At 36.9% G+C, this 27,559-nt stretch overlaps 1 protein-coding gene across 1 annotated transcript in view; it reads left to right on the top strand.

Annotated features, from left to right (window-relative positions):
• GPHN (gephyrin) overlaps window positions 1-27,559 on the top strand; it is a 435,631-nt gene that overhangs the window by 382,851 nt on the left and 25,221 nt on the right. Inside the window, exon 17 of the mRNA XM_019641276.1 lies at window positions 2,703-2,824. Coding sequence (XP_019496821.1) covers window positions 2,703-2,824 — 122 coding nt within the window. The remainder of the gene's footprint in view (window positions 1-2,702; window positions 2,825-27,559) is intronic.

Below are 27,559 nucleotides of genomic sequence, written 5' to 3'. Positions count from 1 at the left end.
CTTATCTTGGAGCATATAGGTCTGAACCAAGCTTGTGTTAAAACAATTTAACTTAAGATAGTTTGAATTATATGTCATGGTTGGTACAGTTTATCTATTATGCAAGTAATAGTACAGTTTTGTAAGTTGGTGTTTCTGTGTTATTTATCAGAAAGAAATAGTTTGTAGGCAAGCTTGCCAATGATTTGGCTTTCACAGAAATTCAGACATATTGAATGCCTGAAATTGGGGTTGGGGGCCATTGGTAAGAGAGTGAATGAAAACACTGGGTCAAGGAGACGATGGATTAGTATGTTCTTAATGATTGAAATCTTTGGGAAGATGGTGGACTGCAAAGGAAAATAAAGGAAGCAAAGGTTAAATGTTTGACAGCTGGGAAGACAGTGGTATTATTGACAGTAACAGAAACAGGAAATTGAAATTTAATGTGTGGTAGATAAGAAAGTAACAAGGTATAGAGATAATGGGTTATGTTTTGTTTTACTTTGTGTTATTTTTTGCCTTTTGTGTTTTAGCTGTAATGTTTCAGACATCATTCTAGAGATGACCAGAAGTATCATATACCAGAAGATAACATCAGTTTTAAATGGAAATATTGTGATTTATTCTAGTATATTCAGCCTCATAGTCATCCTTCAATTCTGTATACTTTATTTTTTTAGCTGAGCCATCCTGCCACCTGTTGGCAGCTCAGCGGTAGCTCAGCTCGAGCCAGGCATTGAACCGCTGTTGCTCATAGCTTGAACTCTTAACCAACTGAGCCACTCAGCTGGCCCTCTGTATGCTTTTTTTGAAAATACTTAAAATGCACTATAAATCCCATACTCTCATTTAAATAGCTATTATTTTACTATGCCAATTTTACAGACAAATAACTCATTCTCCAATGATCTCTAATTCTGTAATTTCTGGAACTTACAACAAAATAGCAAGTAGGAGCATGAATGGCAAAGAAAACACCATAATAATAGAGGAGCCTTACTTAGTTGGTGGTGGGTACCCTTTTGTGTGGGGGAAACAAAAAAAATTATATAACCACACAGTTTTCTTTCTGAAACAAGTTGTCTAATTAAGGGAGTTAAAGAGCTGTAAGCCTTGACCTTTATAAAATTATAATGACTTCAATAACCATGTGTTAATTAAGATCAGAAAATTAATCTATATTAGCACTGCAATAGCAATTTTCAAAGCTCTGCCAGTGACTAAGGATGAAAGTGGGTTGCAGTGTCACGTGGCATCTGATTAAGTTAAATTAGCACAGTAACTGAAGGGAAGACTCCCAGATGACACTGAATAAGACAGTCGGTTTTTCTCCAGCTATTGTAAGGGGATAGATAGACAGTTGGTTGCAAAGTTACTACTTTTCCAACATAAAGCCCAGGGTCTGTCCACATGGTATCGCTAATGGGTCAGAAGGAAAACTGAAGAAGCTAGAGCTTATTGTTTGGGAGAACTGACATGTGAAGCCCTGGGTATTGGCCATATTAACAGTGTAAGCATCAAAAATGTGCAGGCTTGCCTTCAACCTCCTAAGATAATATTCCAGATTTTCTCACTTCAGAGATGTACTTTTTTTATTTTATAGTATTTCTGAAATCAAAGTACATCGTAAATTAATATATAAAGTTGTATGCTCTGTGTGTGTGTGTGTGTGTGTGTGTGTGTGTTTTAAGGACCCCCTTCTCTTAAGTAAATAAATCTAAATCTGTGTTCACATTATAAACTAATTGCATCTGTACTAGCATCTAGGATAACAATTTGAGTACAATTAGTGGGAAAACAGGTGGTCTTTCAATATCACATAGCATAAAGGAAACAGAGACTGTCATTTATTGTACATTTATATTAACTGAGTATTCATTATCTCAATCAATCCTAACAACTACATGTCAAGGTACTTATTATTGTATATTATAAATGAGAAAATTAAGGTATGGCGTGCTTGGGCAACTTGACTTTGAACCGTTTCTGAATCCCAAGCTCTTCCTGCTATACCACACTGCCTCACTGAAACATCCTAACATAGAATTATAAGCTTCTTATAATTTTCTTCATAGACATAAAATAGTAGATATAAAATCTCTAAAGGGAGATTCAATTCAGAGTCATGGAATTGTGGGCATGTGTAGTTAAGTACTATTTGTTTAAGTTTGCTAATAAAGAGACAAGATGCCTGTCTCCTCCTTCAAATAAGTTTAACTTCTTAGGTACTGTTGATTCCACTTCAGAAAAGAGATCAAAAGCTTCAAAGAAAATGATCATTCTCTTCAGACTTGAGAATATTATGTAACGTAGCCTCTACCTCAGATGTTCTCAATGAAAGACAAATTGGAAAATAATATTAGGAGTTGAAATCAAAGTTGTTTTGTTTAGTTTGCCCCAGTAAACAACCCCCAGGAAAGCCAGCATCTCCAGCACTGTTGTCAAATTGTAGTCAAAGCTGGTGTGATATTTAGCCTGCTGTTGAGTCAGCATTTTAATTTTGAGAGGACCATTTCCTCACCCTCTTATACTTCCAATATTTATTCAAAGATCCTTTGAGCATATATATATCTTCTACATGCCAAATACTGTTGTAGGTGCTAGATATGCTAAACTCTGTTTACTAGATCTATTTTTTTTTCCATTACAATAGGCAACATTATTCTAAGAGAATAATTTGTGGTGTTTTTTTTTTTTGTTTTTTTGTTTTGGCTTTGTAGCTGCTAAATCCTGAAGATGACCTTTTACCAGGCAAGATTCGAGACAGCAATCGTTCAACCCTCTTAGCCACAATTCAGGAACATGGTTACCCCACAATCAACTTGGGAATTGTGGGAGACAAGTAAGTATTGGATTTTATTTTGAAGTTGTTATTGTACAAATACAAATTTTTGGAGTACTAACTAGGTAGGATTGTTGCTAAGTAGACATACTAAATACCATAATTTTCACTTGTTTTATTCTTCAAAAGCCAAAGAATTTTGGAGATATCTATGTCCTTTAGGGACAGACATTTTTCCTAGAATGCCTATTGCAACAGGAGAAATATTTTTCTCTCCTATGGGTATGTTACGTTTACAAGGATCTTTTTGATAGTGTTGGGTTTATCCTACTGGAACTAATGGTGATGGTGTTCTATTCCTATTCACACTTTTACTTGTTTCAAGACAGACAGAAAAGGCATGGGTAAGAAGAGTAAGAGAGAAATGTCACATCAGCACAATCAGCACCAAATAATTCTTGAAGTTTAAGTACAAGTGTTTTCCAGGACTTCTATATTTATTTTTGTATCCTTGTAACCTGTTTCTCCAGGCTTCACCCACTTGTAAGTTCAAAGGGAAGTGCATTGACTATAATTGCCCATTTCTAAGCGCATATTTACTAAACTAATTCAACTTGCTGCTAAATTCCCCAAGTATGTCTGTGAATCTCCAGCTGTGTCTCACATGTGATCAAAAGCAAGAGGCTTGATCACTGCACTGTACACCTGAAGCTGATGTTGTATAATACTGTATGTCAACTATAATTAAATATATATATATGTAAATATATATATATGTATATATATATATATATAGTCATGGGACATGGAGTATAGTGTGGGAGTGGAGTCAATGGATTTGTAATAGATATGTATGATACTGGGGGGAAATGGGGCAGCGGATTGGGGTAGGGGGTTTTTCACTTCAAGGGGTAAAAAGTATAACTATTGCACTGTGTTGTACAGCTGAAACTAATTCTAAAAAATGTGTATTTCATAATAAAAAATAATTTAATTAAAAAAAAAAGCAAGTCTGCTCTTTCTGAGCATCCCACTACCATGCAACACCACTGCTCAGCCATCTTTCACCAGGACTATTTCCAGTTCACCAGAGGTATGCCTGTTTTTAGTTTTTAGTGATACTGAAACATCAGCCTGGTGGAGACAAAGCTAGGAGACACATCTGAGTGGCAGATAACATGATGTATCTGTCACCCATAACCTCCCTTCTCTCTCAGTTGTCACTGGGTAAAGCTCATTATACTGTGACTCTTCTTCCCTTAAGATGAGTGCTTTCCCAGGACAGGTTCTGCCCTACCATTCGCAAGATATGCTCTCACACCTATAATCCCCAGCTGAGGCTCAAACTGGACACAACACAGTCCAAAGCTTGGACACAGGATTTTGCCAGTAACCTGAAAGGTAGTCGTTTTTCTCACCTTTTGAAGTTCTCTTCTTTCCTCCTGACTGTTTTTCTTTCTTTGAGTACATCAAAGTAGAAGCTGTTAGACATATTTTCAAACGTCATTCTTTTTAAATCCTTCACCATGTGTATTGGCCTGAATGTTTAGTTCTTGAGAAGTCCAAAGCTAAGTAACGAGCCAACATAGAACCATGCCAGTGAAGCCAGTGTCACAAATTACCTAGTGTTACCCCAATTTAGGCTTCCTAGCCCAGGTAAGGGAGTAGAAAGAACCCACTGGAAAAAAAGGGGTGGGGGATTGTATTTGAATTCGGACCTGACCAGTAGCCTGTCCTTTCATATAAACTTCAAGCACCTAAAAACTATCCTGATGCAGATACACCTTTAAAGAAGACAAAAGTTAACTTCTGAGAAGAGATAGGATAAATCCAAGAGTACCAAAAACACAGAGCAGGCCTGAAACTCTAGAAAACAAACTTGCTAGATTGTTCAGGATTTGTTTCCCACCCACCACTGTCTAGCTCAGCCTCCAAGTGCATCAATATTATAAGGTAAAAAGAGCTTTTTTTTTTTCTTTGTCATTTTAACCGCAAGCTGTTCTGAAGTATAATTCTTTTTCATTTTCTCCTCTTATTGTTGTACTTTTGTATATTAAAAAAAAAGGTTACTCGATATACTGCTATACATGCTGCCATTACCTTACTATAAATGTCAAACACCATTGAAATGCTCTAATGTTGATATGCTAATATTTAATTGTCTCGGGCCCACACTGTTGATCTGTGGTAGACATTTTCTAATAATATCAATATTACGTGTAACTCCAAATATATCTTGAAAACAGCATATAAAGAACAACAAAACATAAGCAAGATAGAGGCAATTCTGAGAATATACAAATCTCCAGTGTCTATCTTTTTCTCAGATTGAAATACCTTACATGAAACTGAGACCTGTTTTTTAAAACACAATTGATGCAAATCTAGACTTTCTCAGTCTTAGAGTGCTCTATTAAAGAGGCCCAGAGTAAAGGTTGGGAATGCAGAGGTGGAATGTGGGAGGAAAGAATTTATAAGTGTCCTAATGGAAATCTGTGCTGGGAGTTCAGCAAAAGAAACAAGGCACATTTAATCTGCAGGCCTGTGAAGGTTGCCTCCCTCTTCATTCTTCTCTTTCCTGTGTAGCCGTTTACTAAAGAAAGCAGATGTTGTTATACAGAAGCCTCTATGCTAAGCTCTCCAGGGAAACAAGCAGGGTCATGGGAGAAAACACCCCGTGTTTAAAGGAGAGAGAGAAATAGCTCAAGAATGTCAGCGAGCACAGAGCCCTTTACTCAGCTATGACAGATGAGAGCAGGGAGTAAGAGCTCTATTCTTGTATTTTAAAAAAAGGCCCGAGTCTGGTTTTTAAATTCTGTATGATTCTACTTCTCAGCTCTTATTCTTATCACCAGCCATAATTTTAATAGTCAGTGTTAAAATTGAAGAGTAAAACTCTGGAACATATTTGGATTGAATTTTGCCTTTGCTTATTGTACATTTTATTTAAAAAGAGGGTACAGTGAAGATTATGGGAGAGATGTTTCAAATACCTGAGAGTTAACAACTGTATTTTTTTTTTAAGATTTTTATTGGGGAATTGGGGGGATGGGAACATTGCTGGGGGAATTGGGGGAAGGGGAACAGACTAGTTGCTGTCGTTTTGTTCTTCAATCTAGTTGTGGAGGATGTTGCTTCACTGGCCCAAGTTGGCACCATCATTGCGCTCTTCTCTGGCGAGGCACATCAGTCGCCGGCTTCTGGACGGCCGCTCACGGCGGCTGCTGGCCGCTCACGCTGGCTGCTGGCTACATACGGTAGCCCATGGCAACCCACTGCCACAGGGACTGCAGCCTACGCCGTCGCCGGCGACTCATGGCAGCCCAGCTCCAGGTTGAGCTGTTGTTCAGCATCTTAGCTGTGGAGGGCAGTGTCACTGGCCCTCATATGTGGGATCCGAACCGGGGCCCTCTGGCATCCCAAGCGAGTTCTTAACCATCGCGCCACTCGGCCGGCCCAACAACTGTATTTTAACAGCATTCATTTTAAATAATATTATGTGTACTTTAAAATACATTCCCTGACACGTATTTTCTCACATTGTGTGGAACACAATACTTTGGGTTTTCTAGTGTTTTCCTTTAAAAAGACAAATTCTGAAGCCCAGAGATGTTAAGTAAACTTGCCTAGCATTATACAAGTTACTGGCAGAGGTGGAAATAGAACCTAAGTTTCAGTCCACAATTCTCTGCTATCATGATGAAGACAAGGTAATAAATATAAGTATAAATATAAATATGTCAGAAGAGAAGTATCATATCGACTGGAGTGGTCAGAGTTTTATAAAGGTGCAATTTTAGCTACAACATGAAGGATGAATAGGATTTATACAGGGTTGGACAATTAAGTTCATGACTCATGCGTTGTTGTGATGCAAGAGCCATGAATTGTTAGCAAAAAGTTCAGGTTGTCTAGCTTTTTCACGCAGCCTTTTCAGCACTTCCAAATAGTAAACTTAGTTCACTGTCCATTTAGTACAAATTCATAATGAATAATCCATCTGATATCAAAAAAGGTTAGCAACATCGTTGCAACATCATTACGAACTTAATTATCAGACCTCGTAGAGTTAGAAAAAGAGAGTGTTAAGTAGGAAACATAAAAACAACAAAAATAGAGAAGCAGAAAATAAAATAAAGAAGCAGAAATGAACAGCCACTCTGGCCAGGCCAGACTGATTAGAACTGGAGGTTCAGGTAAGGAGGGTAATGGAGATAAATTCCGTCAAAATTTGAGGTCAGATGTTTGAAAGGCTTTGCAACCCAGGCAGATCTACCCAATTTAGTTAAATTTGGAGCTTATTTTTTTCCAGCGGAATTGACAAAAAATCATTATGTTAGAGAGATAATTTGACCAAGCTGTATCACATGGGCCCAAGTTGGAGATGAACTAGAAATAAGAACAGTACAATTTGTTTATTCATTGTTCAGTCAGAAAGTATTGTGTGCCTATGTAAATCACCTGGAGATCTTATAAAAAATAATGATTCTGATTCAGTAAATCAGGGATGGGCCAAGATTTTGCATTTCTACAAGTTCCCAAGGATGCCAAACTGCTGATCCATGGATCACGGAAAGTAACTAGAATGTAGTAAATTTAATCATGCATCTGCTAGGAATTTTAAGCCAAAGGCTATTGAAGATGCAAAGCTAAAACAGATACAGATCTTACCCTTGAAATTACATCTGCTAGAAATGTACTATAAATTACAGTCTAGTAATAAAAATGTTTTCGAAAGTTCCAGAGCTCAGATTTGGAAGTAGAATTAAAAAGAAAGAGATTAAATCAAAAGGTATTGTGAAGACTATTACATAGAACAGAAGAGTGTCAATGTTGATTAATCAAATAAAATCCCTGCAAACCCCAACTGTTAGGTCTCTCTACCACAAAAATACATCTCTCTCTAGCAATACACCGTTTCCACTTATTCATGCATCGTTTGTAGTTTATCCTTTCTTGGCTTTTATAGTTCCTCTTTCTATTCTCATTCCCTAAATGTAGGTGTCCCCATGGCTCACCCTTGGCCTCCTATCCTTTTTGGTTGTCTGATTGAATTTGTACTAAATTTTGTTTTCCTTGGTGAAGGTGTGCTAAAGCATTGATTTGATACTAGCCATCTTGTTTGTCAATTGGCGGCTACATTGTTGTATGTCTGTAAGAATTTTTCTTAGTTTGTTCATGTTTGAGAAATTGGGTTGGGGAGAGATGTTCTGCCTACCCTTTCTGGCCGGCTGATTTTTAGTTAGCTGTTAGGGGTTCAACCTTAGTGTTAAGGCTTTTAGACAGAATACATAAGCCATTGTGCTAATTGCTCCCAAATCTTGTCTCTGTTTTGAGTTCCATGGCTAGATCCACCTGCTTACGAGATGCTTCTTCTTTCTCATTTCAGCAGGCACTGCAAACTCAGCATGTCCAAAATTAAATTCATCATCCCCACCTCTCTCCCTGCCCTTCCCCACCATCTTCAGTGACTGCTGCCACCATCCAGGCAGTGACCCAAGCCAGAAGAAGCCTGAATGGAAGTCATCATATCTCCTATCTTTCACTCACTCCTATATTTAAAGCCTATAGATTTTCCACCCTCAGTATTTCTACATTCCCGTCTTTTCATCCTTATCATCCTCACTTAGTTTGGAGCTCCATTTATTTTTTGTCTAGACATATGAGCTAGCCTCTTAACTCATCTCCCTGCTTCAAGTCTCATTCCCCTCTTAACTCACCCTTATTCTGCTACCAATATGATCTTTCTAAGGCGCAAATTATATACCTGTGGCAGAATTGAGGTTTAACTATACATGGATAGGCATACTATAATAATTCAATAAACTTTTATAAAGGGCTATGCTGTGTCAGGCATTGTACCAGCTTTTGGTACTACAGAGATGAATAAAATAGTTATTATTAAGAACTGCAAAGAAGTTTTCAATTCTATTCCACTCCTCTATTTCCTCTGCACCCAATCCATATCCATTTACTCTAGCCTCCTCACTCCAAACAGGTCAGCCTTTACCTAGGAAGGGACACTAATCTTTACTGAGTACCCACTATATTATATAGTATAGCACTATACTACATCCTTTCACTTGCTTATCTTATTTAAGCTTCATGAAATAACAGAGCCAAAAAAGTCTTTTATCCACATTTTGTAGATAATAATACTTGTAGATAATAATACTGAAGCTCAAAAAACTTAAATAGCCTATTCAGAGTCATGCAACAAGTAAAAGGCAGAGTTAAGGAGTCCAACCCAGGCTTGTCTAACTCCAGATCCTTTCTCCTTTTGCTTTACCTTGCTGCTCTTTCAACTGGGGTTAGCACCCATAATTCCGTAATATTAAGGTTAATAAACTAAATAGGCTTTATCCATTTAAATGAATAAAACTCCTCAGTAAATAGTAGCTGTGAACATTTCAAAAACCATAGAGTATAACTTAGTTTAAATTTTGAATTAAATATTGACGTACATATAAATTAATTATAAGGATTTGAACTGCAAAATGCGAGATCTTTAGGTGACATACAAGTGGGCAAAAAATGGCAGGACAATTTATCACAGTAGTTCAAGTTTTGTTTCCAGATTCCTAAATAATGTTTTTTATTCACTATAAAATAGACAACTCTCCCTTCCATAAGAGAAAAGCCGCTTTCCTTTTATAATCTCTTCCTTTATTTTTCCTCCCACAATTGCTGGGGCTGCTTTTGCAGCGTTTATTACCTTTGGATAATTTGTTATATCCAGTTCATAGTGTCTTCTATGGGGAAAGAGGGGCGGAAGAGAAAGAGGAGAAGAGAGCAGGCACACAATGTGAATATATGATAATTTGGTAGTTAGACCTATATTCATTCAACTTAAAAATGACCCAGATTCACAAATGGCTACCCTTATTCTTACCTTTCCCCTACTCACTATCTAACTTCCTCTGGCACTACTTTAAGAGAAGGGAAGGGAGAAGTGAAAGGGGAGAAAGCCATGAACAGCAAGGGGACAGTTAATTTCCTTGTTCCCTGACCCTTAAGATCCGGCCTATTTAAGAGACATGTGTTATTAAGCCCAAATATCTTCCATACTGATTTAAATGTATTCTGTCCACTTTGCTAATTATAAGTAAATGATGAATATCTTTGTAATTAAATCTTGGCGTATACCCACAATTATTTGAGTGTTTTAAAATTTTTATTTTATTCATGTTATAATCATTGTTGAGTGTCTGCAATATGCAAAGCTATGTTGATAGCAGGGGTAAAATGATAAATAAAACAACTGCTGTCCTCAGCTGCTGGTGGGCATATAAAGCAAGTTGTTCATGGCTTTATCCTCAGCAATTAGAACAGTGCCAGCACATGGTAGTTACTCAATAAATGCCGGGAAATCTCAGAAAAGGAAAGAGGGGAATACTGAGTATGGCCTGAATATGAAACTAGTCAAGCCTAGAGGTTTCAAATTGGCACAAATCAGTGTGGGTTCACAGGGATAGACTACTTCCAAGCTTCATCCTATTTCTACCTTGAATATGGGTCTGTAGATGTCCTAGTTTTCTTTTCCCCATGCTGGTGCAGTAACCTGTTAGCCTTCTTTTGTCCTCCTAAGGGAGCATGAGCTACTGTGGGGGAAGAGTCTAAGACAAATGAGGACCTTTGGGGAGGTAAAGAAGTACAGAAAATGGCATGTGCCAACCATGATGATTGTGGCCAGGCTTGGTTAAGATATTGTTCACTTGGGCACATATGTGCTTCTCTGGTTTTGCCTTTTTTTTCTTTTCCCCCAGTTTCCTGATAACATTTCTTAGAGAAATTGCTATTGTGTGTGGTCTAAACAGGGTGGAAAAAGAATTTGTTCATATTGAGCTAGGGTATTTTCTTTCCCACCAGACTATAAGCTCCGTGAAGTCTAGGACACGGTATATCTTGGTAACTCTATATCCACAGCACTCAGTAGGAGTACATCTCCTGCCATCTTTTAGACAACACTGCCATCTTTTCCTGTACCACCCTCTCTTTCCATTGAACTCAAAACTTCCAACTGTGCAACTGTCCAGAAGAATCTTACAGGGTCCCTTAAAGTTAGCCTCAAAACCTTAGCCATAGGAGCAGACCAGCAAGTATGGCACTGACAACAGAATCACATTACTCACTAAGACGCATCCTCATAAAAGGCACAGTGTAAAGCATTACAGCTGGGGTGATTCATTTTATATTTCTGAAAAAGAAGAAATATAAAATGGGGGTGGGGCCAGGATGCCAGATGGATTTAGGAAGCTTCTAATTTAAAAGTTGGAGAGCAGACGTTCTCTCAGGCTTAAATAGATGATCATACACATTTACTTCTTGAATAGAACAAGCAGTAATCATGATCCAAATACACAAGAATCCACTTGGGGAAATTTTTTTAAATAAAATTCAGCATTAATTGGATTTATATCATTCCTAAAACTGATTTTAACTATTGAGCTGTTTGTACTTCTACCTCAGCTTTAAAACAGCTTGGTAATACAGCTTTCAAACTGCTGACTTGGACCTCCTAGCCTGTCAAGGCTTAAAGGGCTGGGAAATTCCCATAAAGAAGAAAAGGGTTCCCCACCTGGAAAAGTGCCATGACGGAAGCCTGCCGTGCTCCAGCCGTGCTGAGCTTGCTTGGCTCTGTCATAAATGGTGTTTGGATTTGAATTGCCTGCTCCTGCTGCTGCCAATTTGTGAAGCTGCCTCTTCACATTACAGCATGAACAGAAGGGCAATAAGCACTGAGATAGCAAATTGGATTTTTATAAAACTCACACATTTAGCAGGAATTATCAAGATAGACTTAATAGTACAGTGATTGTTTGGGCAAAGCCCAATGCCTTATATCTTACAATTTGTGAACAAAACGTATCCTGACTTCCTAGTGCTTACCTAATGTTCTAAAAGTAGAAATTTCTAATTATCAGGGAGAATGTGGTCTGAATTTAATGGGTTCTTGTCATCTTTATAAACTGTCTGCTTCCCCTTTTTGCTTAAAATGCCAAGTATTATTTTTCAAGTCAACGTGATAGATTTACTTTCTGATCATTTATCAGCAGAGGTCTCTCATTTTCTATTGGCTAATCAAAAATATTCTTTCTACTTTAACAAATGTGTTTAATTACAAGATTCTGTCCACTCTCAGTAACAGACTTTTCTGGTGGCTATTACAGTTGACTTTCTTAATCCTTAAGAGTTGGTGCTATTGATTCTTCTAAGAATATCCTCTAGGCTTTACTGTACTTTTACAAATTGTTTTCTTACTGACCCCCATAAAAAGTAATATTTTCCAGAAAGCCTTTCCGAATAATCCCAAATCAATTTTTATCACTATGTCCCACTCAACGTTTATATTATTTCTCCTTATATGCATTTTTACTTTAATTAGTACATTTGCATTCAATCAATGATATTGATTCCATTGCTTATTTCATTCATTTTCCTAAAATTTTGCCACATGTTTTCTGCACCACCTTGTGAACTTAAGGGCAGATACCATGCTTTTCTCTGTCTTTATATGACGGAGTCTGAACACCCATTGGGACTGAAGAAGGACTAAATGATGGCTCTATGTAGTATGTATTGGATTGTTGGGAAAGTCATGATGTATTGTTCTATGTTTTTTGTTGCAAAAATGCATCATGACTTTTCCAACAACCCAATAGTTTAATTCCATACATGAAGTAGACACCAGAAAACATTTGTAGTTGAGGAATTTATCTTTGACCTCTGAAGAAATTAGGATATGTCCTGAACTATTTTTTTGTTATCATGGTATAATCAATTGCCATTATTCCTTAATTTCCAATCCAGAATTTGTTCTCACTCTCTCACTGTCATCTTCACTCATCTTAAAATGATACAGCTCACAGTTGGTGTAACAGATGAAACAGGAAACTAATTAGCAGCTGTTGTCCATCTGTGTGTTTATATTAAATATTTTAAAATTAAAACTGCATTTGCATTCTGAATGCTCTGTCTGAAATACATAAAATCTAAACCTGGGTAGAGGCTCTGTCTTGGTTTTGAATTTTATAGCAGACTTCATGGTAAAGCAAAAATATATATATATATATTTATGCCAGAGTCTGGATCATAGTAACTTAAGGCAGATACAGATTTTGAAAAGCAGAAAAAACCTGAACTGAAAGTGGTCCCCAAAGCCCACTGAAACCTGAAAAGATACAACAGTCAAAAGCTATCACTGACATATTCTTTCTTCTCAGAAACTGACTAGTACATGAAGTTTTGAGAAAGCCACAGTCATTCTCAGATTTATTTTGAGATACGCTTCTACTTTCTCTTTTATCTGCCTTTCTTTTTTTATTGTGAAATAAACATTTTTTAATTAGTTTCATCTGTACAACACAGTGCAATAGTTATACTTTTTACCCCTCAAAGTGACAACCCTCCTCCCCCAATCCGCCGCCCCACCTCCCCCCCATATCATACATATCTATTACAATTCCATTGACTCCACTCCCCACACTATATTCCACATCCCGTGACTATATATATATATTCAATTATAGTTGATATACAATATTATACATCAGCTTCAGGTGTACAGTGCAGTGATCAAGCCTCTTCCCCATCCATGAAGTGGTCTCCCTAACAAGACATGTGACCATCTGACATCCTACAAAATATTTACAACATTATTAATTATATTCCCCTTATCTGCCTTTCCTTTAAGTTTAAGCTTCTTTGGCATCAGATTAAGTTAGAACTCTACGTAGAGTGTTGTTGTCATTACTGGTAGCCACCCCCCAGGTTGAAGATGAATGTCATAGCTTTGGGAAGAAAAAATGATTATATTTTTTTCACTCAACTCAAATAGTCAAATGTTCCTGATGTTAAAAAAGTGAGAGAGAAAAGTATGATCTATAACATGAATATTATATTGCAGTGCTCGAGCCAGTTTCTCCCTCTGTGCTTCAACCTATGTGTGAAGAGAAAATAGTTATTATATTGTATAATTTTCATATTTCCACAGAATCACAATATCTTAGAATTGGAGAACTTCTGATGTTAGCTAGTCCAATCTTTCACCATTGAAGTGTTAGAGAAAATTTCTAACATCTAGCCATCAGGTTTTTGTTTGATGCTTTTAGTGAGAAAGATCTTATTTGCCTCATGAGGCAGCACATTTTCTTGTTGGATGGCTGTTATGATAAGGATGTTTTTCCATTACACTGAGCCAAAGTCTTTATTCCTTTCTCTTCCTTTAGTTCTAATTCTGCCCTGTGGCACAACACCAAGTAAAGTGACTCCCTCATATACAAGACAACCTTTCAAAGGAAGTACTATTTATGATTATATAAATGTTAAGTAGTGTCTTCTCTTCCATCCACAGACAATGTTATTTGTACATAATATCATTATAGTTATAATAATTGTACATCATTCATTTCCAAACCTACTGTGGAGAGATTGAGTAGAGGCCAGGGTTCATTCAGTTCATTTATTGAGTGCCTGCAAAAATGGATTTGGCAGGGCAATCAAGAAGCCTAGATAAAATGAGACCGTTTGTGAGAGTCATATATTGTATCATTTTTATAAATTTGACTTTTATCACAGTTTGTTGCCTCTCTATCCTTTTTAGTTCTTTTAACATTAAATTCCACTTTGACATTAATCTGGCACTCCTACTTTTTTGCTTATTTACATTTACCTCCTGGTGTCTTTTTGCTTGCCCTACTCTTTACTCCCAGTCTTTCATCTTTAAGTGTATCCCTTGTAAATGACTTTCAAATGGGATTTGAGTTACAAAAAGAAAAAGAAAAGAGAAAAAAAAAATCTCAATCTTGTATCTGTCTTAAATTACTGTAATCTTGATCCTGGCATAAAGTTTACTTTGCTTTACCATGAAGTTTGCTATAAATAATTCCCTTGGTTTATTTCCCTTTATGTGTATGTTTATCTTTGAACTCTGTGTTTGTGCTGTACAGCTTTGTTACCTCTCCCTTGTCTTTTTTCCTATTGTTGGCTTGATCCAGATGCTATTTGTTCCCTTTTACCTCTTTTTTATTTGGGAAGTTATGCTATACTTTGCCAAACATACTTTCCTTCCAATTTTTGATACTCATAATCAAATATACATTTCTCCACTCTTACATTTTTAAAAAGGTGTTAACTATATTTCCCCTCAAGGCATCCCCGTTTTTCCCACACACCCCGTACACTAGTGAGACCTTTAGAATACTTTTACTTCCCCCATCTGCTCCCACCCCCTCAACTTCTAGGTAGGATTGCTACAGTCACGCTCTTAATTCTAGACCATTAAGTTTTCTTTTTCAGTATGTCCCTACAACTTCTGGGGAAATCCATATTTAGTACATGTATTGTAATTCCTTGGTTTATTTGATTATTTATCTAAATCATATATGTATTTAGATTTAGCTGTATAGTTTTATAAATGTGTGTGTGTTTTATTAGTGTTTCCACTCTTCATCTTCCCTTCTCTTGAGATCTATGATTTGATTCATTTTTCTAGAACATTACTAGTTGATTTATTATCTGAATCTTTGTATTTTCACAAATATCATTTTTCTATCCTGATGGGTGAATGCTGTCTGATTGGGTATAGGATTTGGGGGTTGCCAACCTTTTTTCTCTAATTATGTTGACGTTAAGCTACTGTTTTATAGTTTTTGGCATTGTAGGTAAGAAGTCCAAAGCCAATATATTTTTTTATTTCATAGCAAATCCAATTTTTCTGTCTTGACAGCTTGTAAGGTTTTCGCTTTGTCCTTGAAATTACAAAATTTTACCAGGACATTCTTAAGTATTTATATATTTTGGCAATCTTCCTTGGAACTCAGTAAACCTTTTCAATCTCCCAGCCTGTCTTTTCAATTAAATGAAATTTTCCACTATTTTCCCCTTCCATCAGTTCATTTTTCTCTTTATGGAATTCCTATTGGTAATATGTTAGTCTCTTGCTCTGTCCTTCAAGTTTCATATTTCCCACATAACTTCCATCATTTTGTATTTTTGTACATTCTTTTGAGATATTTCTACCACTTGGTCTTCCAGGCCACTAATTGAGTTTTCAACAGGGATTATATTCATCTTCACCTACTAAATTTTAAAATTTGAAAAGTCATATTTTTTTGTTCCAGTACATTCTTTTAATGTTGTAAGTGAATTTCCATTAGTGCTTTAATTGGTTATTGTTGTTGTTGTTAAATTTTATATTTCCCCCAGCAGTTCTTTTCACTATGAGCTGTCCTACGTATTATGCTTATTCTTCCATGCCCCAGTTGCTGGCTTCTTAGATTACTGGTTATTTTCCTTGCCTACTGAGAATTTACTCATCCTCAGCCCTCAGGAAGCTGCTAGGGTACCGTGGACCTAATAGGAATGGAGTTACAGTAGAAAAGAGGTCCACAAGTGGTAAAAGGCACGAAATGACAACTCCTACATTGGCAAAGCTCCAATGGCAAGCTGCCAGTCTTCTGTTGAATTACAGAAGAAAAAGCTTTTGTGCTTCCTGGACATTTAGTTGTAAAGGTTTGGGCTTTCCCAGCCTTTTAGGGTAGGGCAGTCTTAGTAATTTTCAAGTAGACTTCTGGGTCGACTTAAAAATGATACCTTTGAACTTAAACTGGAAGTACGGTTAGCTGCAAGGATTTTTGTTGGGAGCCGTGAGAGCTGCATGAGGATCGATAGGTTTTAAATCAGTGAATGTTAGAACTGGAAAGGACCTAGTCCACATGTTCTCATTTTGCAAGTAAGGATAATGAGGCCCCCAAAAATGATATTATTTTTTCAGAGTCATCACAGCAGTAGAGACAAAATTAAATTCTAGACCTTGTGACACTTGCCCTTCAATTAATGGTTCATTTTCTGTTACCTAGTACTTAAATTTTTAGCATTTAATACTAAATCAACTGTCTTATAGAATGCTTTCATATAATATTTGGCACTCTAAGAGAACAATAGAGAGGGACTTGATAATTTCAGTGAAAATGGATAGAAAGTGTTAGTAAATCAAGATTAATGCTATTATTCGGTTTGTCTTTAAATAAATGGTTAATCAACATCCAAATCTCATTAAAGCTGTGGTTATTAATGAAGGTAAAATTAAATGATATCACAATACCCCTTTAGATCTGCTGCTCTTTGTGAAACGGGATGCTACTCATATATATCTAGAAAGTTTTATCCTCTCTAGCGGCAATGGTGAGAAGATATGTAAGATTTTGAAAGTTATAATACAAGGTGTTATTTTTAAGTCATCATTATTTGGCATGCACAAATATGATTCATATGTTTAGATAATGATAAGTAGCTTTTATCTGAAAGAATACTATATATAACAGTGTCTTTCACAATGTGAATATAACTAGTTTAAAAGAATAGTAGAATGAACATAAGGTGATCTTGAACCAGTCATTACCTCCTGTGAACTTCAGTGTCCTCTCTTGCCCTGCCTACCTCATAGAATTGTAAAAATAACACATAGGTGTGAAAGTATATTATTCTTTTAAAGCATGAGTGTTATTGTCATTAATTTTATTCTTAAATATCAATTGATCTTATGTATGAGGTAATATATATAAGAAGTAATGTCATATTGTACAGTATATAATGTCATATTATGTAATATATGCTCATATTATATAACAGGATCAGATCATAATGTTTTACAGCTTTGCTATCCTTTTTTTGGAGAAAATTAACTATAACCTATTTACTTAACAAAACTGGCAAAATCATGAGTTGTTTTTATCCTACTATAATGTCCATGATTTATAATCCTTGTTACCTATTCCTCTTATCATTATTCAATACAATCTCTTAGTCTTAGAAAGCAAACTCAGTTTTTGCTTCTTAAAATTAAAAATGTTGGGGGGAGAGAGAATAGGAAGTAAATACGGGAAAATATTAGCATTTGTCAAATCTGAGAAATGGATACATTGGTGTTTAATATGCTATTATCTTATGTTGGAAATAATTCACCATCTATTTGATGCTTTTGGACAAGGGCCCATTCTCATGAGAATTTTCCTTGTATGACATGTCATATGCCTAAAAATACTAGACAGTCACTCTGATTAGGCCGGGAGATGGAGCAAACACTTAACGAGGAGCCGGAGGTTCTAGTCCTAGCTCTGCCACTTACTGCTCTACCTGCCTTTAATTTACTACTTTGCCTTTCTGGATATCACTTTCCTTTTCTGTAAAATGGGCATAATAATGCCTGTTCTATCTATCTCACATATTGTGAGGGAACAAATGGAGTTATAACAAGCAACATAAATGAAGTTAGGGATCCTCGAACTATTGTCGTACATCCGTACCTGTCCCTTTTCTAAACCATGATCTCTCATAGATCCCAGACACCAGAAGTATGCAACAGAGTAGAATCAAAGAGAGGGACAAAGAGAAATAGAGAAGGACAGGAACCAAAGAATGCACCCAGCTGTGATACTGAACATAATGACCCCCAAAGACCTTTCCTATTTTGATATTTGGTGATTTTGTGAATCCACCAGAGTAGAAATTCTGTAGCATTGAGCATATTATTTGAAACATAAATTACAGTAAGGATTTAGTATTAAATCCCTTTTAGTTTATTTCTGAAAATTAGAAATTTTCATGTGGAGAGTTGATGACTGTAGTTTTACAAAATTTTGGGGGAGGGGTGGCAAATCTAAGTAATATGAAAACAGTGAATAAGAAAAAAAAAATCACTGAAAAGTATACTTATTTGCAATCATCAGCTACCCTGTCCCCAGGAACTTTATCCACCTACAAAGATGAATAATACCATGATGATGTGCATGTCACTGCTGCTTTGTTTCCAGTGGCTTTACCATAATCCTGTAGAGTCAACATGTTATCAATTATATAATAAGATTGGTGAAATTAGCTAATGTCTCTTTATACTAACACAGATGTGTGTTTTGTTGATAATATTCATTGTCCATTCACCTGAACCACATTCCACATTATCCTGTGTTTGTGATGTTTTTCCCATTTACTCCATAGGCCCGCCGTTTGGCTCAGCTTAATGATAAAATGATCCAGCAAGGCAAGGGGTCTGGAACTCTGCACATGCAGTGATCAGGAACCCATCATATGCATACCTTATATTGGGTTGTCAGAAAAGTCATGACGCATTTTTGCAATGAAGAACATAGAAAAAACACGTCATGGGCCGGCCGAGTGGCGCAGTGGTTAAGAGCTGGCTTGGGANTGTTTAATGTATGCTTTTTGATGAGTTTGAACACATGCATACACCCATGGTATCATCACCATAATCAAGGTACTAAACATATCCATCACCTCCAAAAATGTCTTTGTGTTATTCTTAGTGGTTTTGTTTTTTTGTGATGAGAACATTTAACATGAGAACTATCCTAACATATTTTAAAGTGCACAATATCAAATTATTAACGATAGGCACTATATTGTACAGTAGATCTCTAGAACTTATTCACCTTGCATAACAGAAACTATACACACCGAGCAACCATTCCCCATTTCTTCCTCCTCTGGGCCCTGCCACCAACATTCTATTCTCTGCTTCTATGAGTTTGACTACTTTAGATTTCACCTATAAGTGGAATCATGCAGCGTTTGTCTTTCTGTGATTGACTTATTTTACTTAGAATAATGTACTCTAGGTTTATCCATGTTGCCAGAAATGGTACGTTTTCTTTCTTTTTTAAAGCTGAATACTATTCCAATATATGTATATGCCACATTTTTCTTACTCATTCATCTGTTGATGGGCATTGGGTTGTTTTCATATCTTGGCTATTGTGACTAATACTACAGTGAACATGGGGGAACAGATATCTCTTTGGAATCCTGATTTCAATTATTTTGTACTATAAGAAGTGGGATTGCTGAATCACATGGTAGTTCTATTTTTAATTTTTGGGGGACCGCCATACTGTTTTCCTTAGTGGTTTTGCCATTCTACATTCCCACCAGTAGTGTATAAGAGTTCCAGTTTCTCCACATCCTCTCCAGTATTTGTGNGACCTGGTAAACACCTGGTATCTATAATCAGACCCCCACAAATCTGAAAATCTATGAGCTTCAGAAATTTCCGGGCATTCTAAAAAGGATGCAGTGTGGATGGAACAGAGAGCTTACCTTAAAGAGCATCATGGAGAATCCCACAACTTGCAGAATGCTTTCCATCTGCCCCTGGAGATTTCTGGCTTTTTGCTCACTCAACTTTACTACATTAGGACTTCCTTTATATGTACTATTTACCCCTATGGTAAAGCTCCAAGGTCCTTTCTTTACTTAAATTTAAATTTAAAGATGACCTCCCCCACCACATATTCCAAACCTGGTAAAAACCCGACAAGGAAGAAAGACAGAATTGGATATCCTTTGCTCCTCTTGACAATAATAATCATGATGAAAATAAAATACAACTATATTATAGGATTTTATATAAGTTTATATATCTTAATGAAATGTGTTTGTTCATGATGATTATTGGATCCACTGAATAATGTTATAGCAGCAAAACATTCTTTACTACAATAACCAACCTTATGTTTTGGCTCAATAATATTTCAGATCACAAAATGTTTTGCCAGCCTATAATCTCTTTCCATGTTTTCTTATATTTCATATTAATAACTGAACTGAAAATTGTAAAAAGTCATAATAGCAGTTTTTACTAAAATTCATATTTTCCAAGAGCTTGATTTATTTTTAGCTAGATCTTATGTATATGATTGTTCTTGGTCCCTGCACTCTCTAGCTATAAAACTGCCTAAATTTATAACCTGACTCTTTGGACAGTAAACTCTTTCGGCTCTGAGAACAAATTTCAGAATTTGGTAGCCTGAACAGAGAATGCCTTCCAATCACAACTTTAGTTTTAGAGTGTTTAAAAATAGCACCGCAGCTGCCAAAACCAGAGAAGGAAAAGAGAGAATCTCAGTCCAAGACTACCATCTCAAATTACATCCAGGAGTGAAGAAATTAAAGCATATGTAGGTATTCTCCTTCCAGCAGACAGATTGCTGGGTTAGTCTTCCCTCAGAGTCTCCTAGAAATCTCTGGTCCCAGGTGGAGCAAATCACCACTGACCTCTCCTGAGATCACAAAGGCCAGGGGCCGAGGTCTGCAGTGTAGCGGATCCCTAAGAGGTCATTGCAGCACGTCTTTTCCTTACCATCAAACTGCCTGTGGCGCTCTGAGTATCATAAGAGCAAACCCTGAAATTAGGAGTACTTAAATGTTAAAAATCTTATTTCCAGGAGGGTGTCATGTATAATTTATCTTGGTTACTAATGAACTTAATTGTGGGACAATACCTACTCATATTTGGCAGACCTCAAGTTTGTCTTTTTTGATACTTCTGAAGAGGCAACAAGTTTATAGCATCCATAGGCTTGGCAACCGTGGCTCAGCTGGTAATGACAGAGCACTTCTCAAACTCAGTCGTCTTTATTAGTGTTAACAACAATGTCATTCATCCTAGGGGTTTGCTCACAAGTAAACAGAGCCGATATAGTAAAGCACAGTGGCTTTCTTTATTTCACTGTCTGCGTGGTAAGATACACTAAACCTTCAAGTTACTAGGAAGGAGATTTTAGGAACTGGGCATCCCAAAGTATTCCAAATAGGGGCAATAATTGTCCTTCCTACCTCCTTGAGTGGGAATCAGATGAAAGGGAAACCAGGAAGAAAGAGATAAAGCATACATGCAGCAAACTCCTGACAAACTGCAAGTCCTACCCCCAAAAAGAATTCCAGTGTACCTCAGTAGCAGAAAGAAAAGCTCAGAGATAGAGCCCCAGGGCTGCCTTAGCTCAAGGGCTGAGCCTGAAAACCAGTCACTGAAAATACAGGGACATCGAGGAAAGATCCAGAAGCATGATGACTCTTAAGTGCAGAAACTCAAGTATGCAAGAAATTCATTTACTTGATTCAAATTAAAGACTACTATAAGCACCCATGCTACCGAACTGGCAGGAAATTTTATTTAAGCCATTACTGGGGCTCACCAACTCCAAGAATTATGCCAAGGAACTGGAAGGGACTTAAGCCATAACAGAGCATCAGGGAGACACGTCTGGTCACCAGCCTGTACTGGATATATCTAAATGTCCTTATAGTGCCATTNAAAAGATCTAAAGGCTTGATTAGATTCAGATTCAACTTTTTTTCCTTTACAAGAATACTTCATAAGTAGTATTTCATACTGCTTCTTACTGCCTCCCAGGAGGAAAGAAAAACAACCACATACCAAGATCTTGTGCATCTCCTACAAACTAATCACTCTCTAAGGAAGGGCTGATGGAGGTTCTGTAATTAGTTGTAAATCCTCAAAGAATGCCAAACATTGGTGCTAAGGAAGTATGTGTGACTATGTCTTCATGCAATAGTCTGCCTATTCAGACCCCTGCTACTCTGTAAACCTTTGGTTCCCTGTTCAAAGGCTCAGCGTGTTGGTGAGGGTTCCAGCATGCCTCTCCATGCGGTCAGGGACAGCAATGATGATGCTTTAGTTAGGATTAGACTCTGATGGGTGTTCGTGTGAACTCCAAGAGTGTAGAGATGAGACTTACCAGTTCTTACAGTGAGTTATGGGAACTATCAGCAAATTCCAGAAGCCTTTTTGTAAGTCAAATAACCCTCCTAATCTCCCTGATTTATTGGGTACCTCATGTCAGGTCTAGGACAGAGATCAGGCTTTACCCCTATGGTTTTGCCACTTAAGTATGAAGTTAAGATTATCCCTAAAGCTTTCTTCACAACTTGATAGAATTTAGAATGCTTGGCATTTTATTTCTGTAGATGCCCCAATATGGCTGCTTTTATTATTGAAATTGTTGGATTTGGACAATTCTTATTAAGAATATTTTGTCTTAAGCAAATATTGCTATGGTATGGGAGCACAGGCTTTTTTATTTTCCTGTCCCTATGGGCAGTACTAATTTTATTAGAATACAGAGGACATCCCAAAAGCAGGTCAACGAGCTTCTCACTAATCCCCAAAATTAAATCGATTATTCCCTTTACAGTAAGAAAGAAGCTGACATTACTTGCCCTTACCGCTAGAGGAGAATTATTTGTGTAACATCTGGTATTTAAATTAATCTCAGCACCTATGGTGTAAAGTTCTTTTTATTTTCAGTCTTTTATTTACCGCCTACCTCAACTTTAGGAGTTCATCAGTTCCTAATGTTTGTTGTCCTCAGTTAAAGTCACAACACTCTGTGACTTCAGTGACTGTATAAATTGTTACATTATGATCTCAAGAGGAGGAGAACTGAACAAGAAGTGTTGAGTTCCAAGGAAATGGCCTCTCAGAGCTTAAACAAAAACTTCACAGTCTAGCACCAGGACACTAATGATAGCGATGCGTGATAAAAAATATTTTTTTGTAATGGAATCTATTTTAAAAGGAGTGCCTTTAGAAAAAGAAATCACAGTACTTGTCTGCAAGATGCAGAAGATGATTTAAATTGGCTTCACGTACAGTGGAAGGAAGATTTTATGCATTTCCTCTTGACTCTTCTTATGTGTGTTAGTTTGCTTTAATAAAGTGGTTTAGGAGTTTAAATGCGCTTCCTTTACTTGGCCAGAATTTCATATTGCCTAAAGATAGGAAGATTTTAAAGGTAATTGCTACTTAATAGTAAAACAAGAAGAAATATAAAAATCTCAAGAACAGTTTAGCTTTGCTCTTCCCACATGCAGTGCACTCACAATGTAATTAACCTCTTTCACTTGAGATACAGAGATCCTCAAAAAAGCATTTGGAGTATTTTGAACCAGATCTACCAATCATAATTTTTATGAGTCATCTACAGTGAACATAGCTGTTTTCGAGAATTTATCTTGGAAATTATTTTCATCACATAGTAACAGTCATTGCCAAGTAACCTATCCATAAATCAACATGACAGTCTAATCTCATCTTTCTAAAATACAGCAAAGAATCAGAAAGTCAGCCAAAAAGGCCTCAGTGGCCAAAAATAGATGTTACAAAGTCCATAGACTTACATTTCCCAGCATTCCCTATGAGAGCCTTACCAAATTATGACCTGAAAGTTAGAAAGACCTTGGTTCAGGTTGTTTCCCCACTTAGCAGCTGAGTGCTTCTGGCCAAATTGCTTCATCTCTCTGAATGTTTCCTCATCTATAAAATGGATGATACTTGTCACCTTATGAGATTGTTGTGAAAATTAAATGAAATAATGGGTGTAATGCATCGATGTTTCTTTTAAAATAATAACTTTTATTATTACAAATATTGTCATGCCAACAATATAGCTATTATCACTACTCTGGTTCCCAAACCTAAAGTGCGCTTTAAGGATCGAGATAATGGCTGTCTAGCATTAAAGGGAGCCACAGAAAAACATTAGGGGAAAAAAAAACAGAAACAAACTATAGAAACACAGCAGTGTGTAATGCGAGGTTATGGTTTGTAAATGAAAACAACACATAATACCCTTGTGACTCAACATAACTGTACTATAGCAGAGGAGAGTAAGTTAATAATGGCTGTAAGTCATCAAAAAATGTTAATGTGCATCATATTGCAAAAAGTAACGAGTGAATGACCCACTTTTGAAAGACCAGTCTGCAAAAACCGTAAAAATAGAAAACAATTTGGGTGCTTAAAAGGATGATTTTTCAACAGTATGGAAATTTCAGCATTCCCTAAGGATTCTACACCACTCAAGTTTCATTAATATAATGAAAATTTTAGCTGGGATTCTGTATAAAGATATAGAATTCTTACCTGCCCACCTCCTGCATGCCACTGACACTCACTCCTCTCTGTACGCGCCCATGATAAGGATTCATGTCAGAATCTTAAGGAAGGATAATTGGAAAATTTTTTTAATTACTTTAAAAATTGTGCTTTAATTTTGTTCTAGTCATGGTATTTTATCTATTTTNGCCAAGCATGCTAAAGTTGGACTTTGCCAGGTTGTTAGGTATGTTTGTATGATCAATACCACAGCAATAACAATAAGTAACCATTCTTAAAAACTTAGTTTGTACCAGGTACTATTCCATAAACTGTTTCATATGTATTATGTCACTTAATCCTCATAACAACCCTATATTGTCCCTACTTTATAGACGGAAAACTGAGATAAAGAGAAGTTAAGCAACCTGTCCAAAGTTCTACATCTCGCAAGTGGTAGAACCAGAATTTAAACTCAGCAGCCTGACTCCAGAATTCACACCCTTAATCTCTGTGCTAATACACCTCCCAGCTAGCTTCTCTCTTAGAGCCTGTGCAGGTAGCCTCTCGGGTAAATCTCAGGTTCCTCGCCTTACCTCTGTCACACCTGGATGAAAAGTGATGTTCTAGTTACAATTTTTTTTTCTTTTTCTCCTTCTTCTTCTCCTGTCTTCCTCCTGCACCTCCTCCTCCCATCAAATAGTGCATTAAGGTAAAGGGATATGAACGAGCTTCACTACCACAAGAGATTTTGGAGAAAACGTGCTATCTCATTGAAACATCATTGTCTATCAAGTTATCAAAAACCTGCTGAAGCTAATTTAAGCTAAGAAGGGATTTATGGGACGATGTAGTGTTATCTTACGGCACTCAATAGCAAAAATAGGCCTCAAGAGGGACTAAAAGCAAGGACTCGAAAATCAGAAGCTGTAATTGCTCCCATTTTAGATGTACGTGTTGAATGTCCATGGGGGAGAAAGGGAAACACGCCCCTTCCCCACAGGGTAAGTTCTCAGAAAAACAAAGGTGTAGGCTGGACAAATAGTCCTCAAAAGGCACCTTTTCTGTACTCCATCATCTGAAGGGAAGTACAAGTGCAGTGCACATTGCCTTTTAGGGATTTAAAATAGTAACTCAACAGCCCCTTTCAGCCACTCCCTGCTTTCCTGTCCCTCCATAAGCCCCGATGCCTTGCATTTTGTTTTTTTCTCACTTGATCAATCTCAAGTTAGGCCTTTGCGACCCTCTGACATTCAGAGGGTAAGACCATTGACTTTGCTGCATCTCATCTTCCCAGGCCTTTGGCCTGTGCAATCAAAGGGCCTGGTGCACTTGTCTTTTTAGTTCACTGTGAGGAATCTGCCTCGTTTCGGTCCCCAATATTCATCCTGTCCTTTACCCTCTCAGAATATTTCATATGGTCTATGACTTTCTTGTTCTTTTTTCTCTACCCTTTCTTTTCCCAGTTAAACACTTGCTGTCTCCTCATATTTCCAGGGAACCCCCACACCCTTTTCCTATTGAATGCAATCCAAATTCTTGATCGTGGGGCCCCTCTAAAATCATGTCTTACCATGCTTATCCCAATGGTGCAAGTCAAGTCCTTCACTCTACATAGTTCACTTTCCCCACTGATCTAGAAACATCACAGGCNGGGGGGGGTGGGGGGGATGATTGCAAGATTGAGGAATGGGGCTAGGTGGGAAGAGATTGCCTGATGAGAGCAATGATTGGTAAAAGGGGGAGTAGAAAATACAAGAATCGTAGATACGATATTAAAAAGATGAGACTTTTTCCTGGAAACCAGGAAGTTCTTGAAGTATTATATAGTGACTTGATCAGATTTGTTTGCAGACGATCACTCTTACTACTGTGGGGGGAATGAATTGGAGGAGGGCAGTACTACTGGCAGAGAAACCTATTTCAGTAATCCAGGTGAGATGATGTTGACTGAAGCTGTGGAGGTAGAGGGAAGAGAACCAATTTAAAAATATAATGTCCCTAGACTCACTCTTGGATTACTGAACAAGAAACTCAGCAATAGACCAAGAAAGAGGTTAAGAAATGTTAAGAACTGCAGCTTTTTTTGTTTCTGTCTACAAAACCAACTACAGGGCAGTGTCACCTTTCATTTCCAAAGAGCAGGTTTCCTCAGATCATTCTGGGTGGGTCATCACCTTTGATTGGTTGTGTTTTGTTAGCACATCATGAAGTTGGAGCAATTACACTCCCTTGACTTTCTGTTGAGAGCTCCATGCCCCTTCTTTATTTGTGTTGGCTTGTTTAGAATTGGCAATCTGTGGGCAAATATCCAAGTCTCTCCTGAAGAATGCACATTATTTTAAACCCATTAAGCAGAATAATGTAGGGTATATATCCATGTGGCTTCCCTGCCCAGGAACAACTTCTTAAGCCCTATTTGTTAACATCCTTTCTCAGACATAAAAATCTGTCTTAAAAGAGAGACAATAGCCCATCCAGTAATAATTTATATGTTAATGTGGTTATTTGGTTCATTAGCAAAGTACTCCTACTAGGATGTATTTTTTAGGAGGATAGGGACATTGTCTTTTTTGTTCAAGGCTATATCCCCTTCACCTAGACCGGTTCTCAGCATATACCAAGGGCTCAATAAATATTTATTAAATTAATGACTGAGGAATGAAAGGATGAAGGAATATTTGTCTTAAGCAAATCAACTTCACTAAAATAAGGTATTTTCATTTTAGTCTTATAAATTCATTTTATCTTCATTTAAAGTTTTGATTCTATGATATAAGAATGCTTGAAAGTAAAGTGATTATTTTTCATGTTTGCAGGACTATCTCAAGCAGGTGCTGGACATTGATCTTCATGCTCAGATCCATTTTGGCAGGGTTTTTATGAAACCAGGGTATGAAAATAATCTTATCTCATATATGGGGTTGGTTTGGCTTGCTTTGACTAACAGAGTTTTAAATGCTTTCTTTTTTGTGATTTCTCTTATGGATTATCTATTTTAATAAAGAAATATTATAGTATTAGAATTCTTTGCACAAGTGTAGCTTCTTTCTGAAATGGGAATTTATGTTCCTTATAAATCACTGAGTTTGGCATAAACAAAG

This window comes from Hipposideros armiger, unplaced genomic scaffold, assembly GCF_001890085.2.
Source record: "Hipposideros armiger isolate ML-2016 unplaced genomic scaffold, ASM189008v1 scaffold_59, whole genome shotgun sequence".
In the NCBI taxonomy this organism is placed as follows: Eukaryota; Metazoa; Chordata; class Mammalia; order Chiroptera; family Hipposideridae; genus Hipposideros; species Hipposideros armiger.
This window is presented reverse-complemented; position numbering and strand designations above follow the sequence as displayed.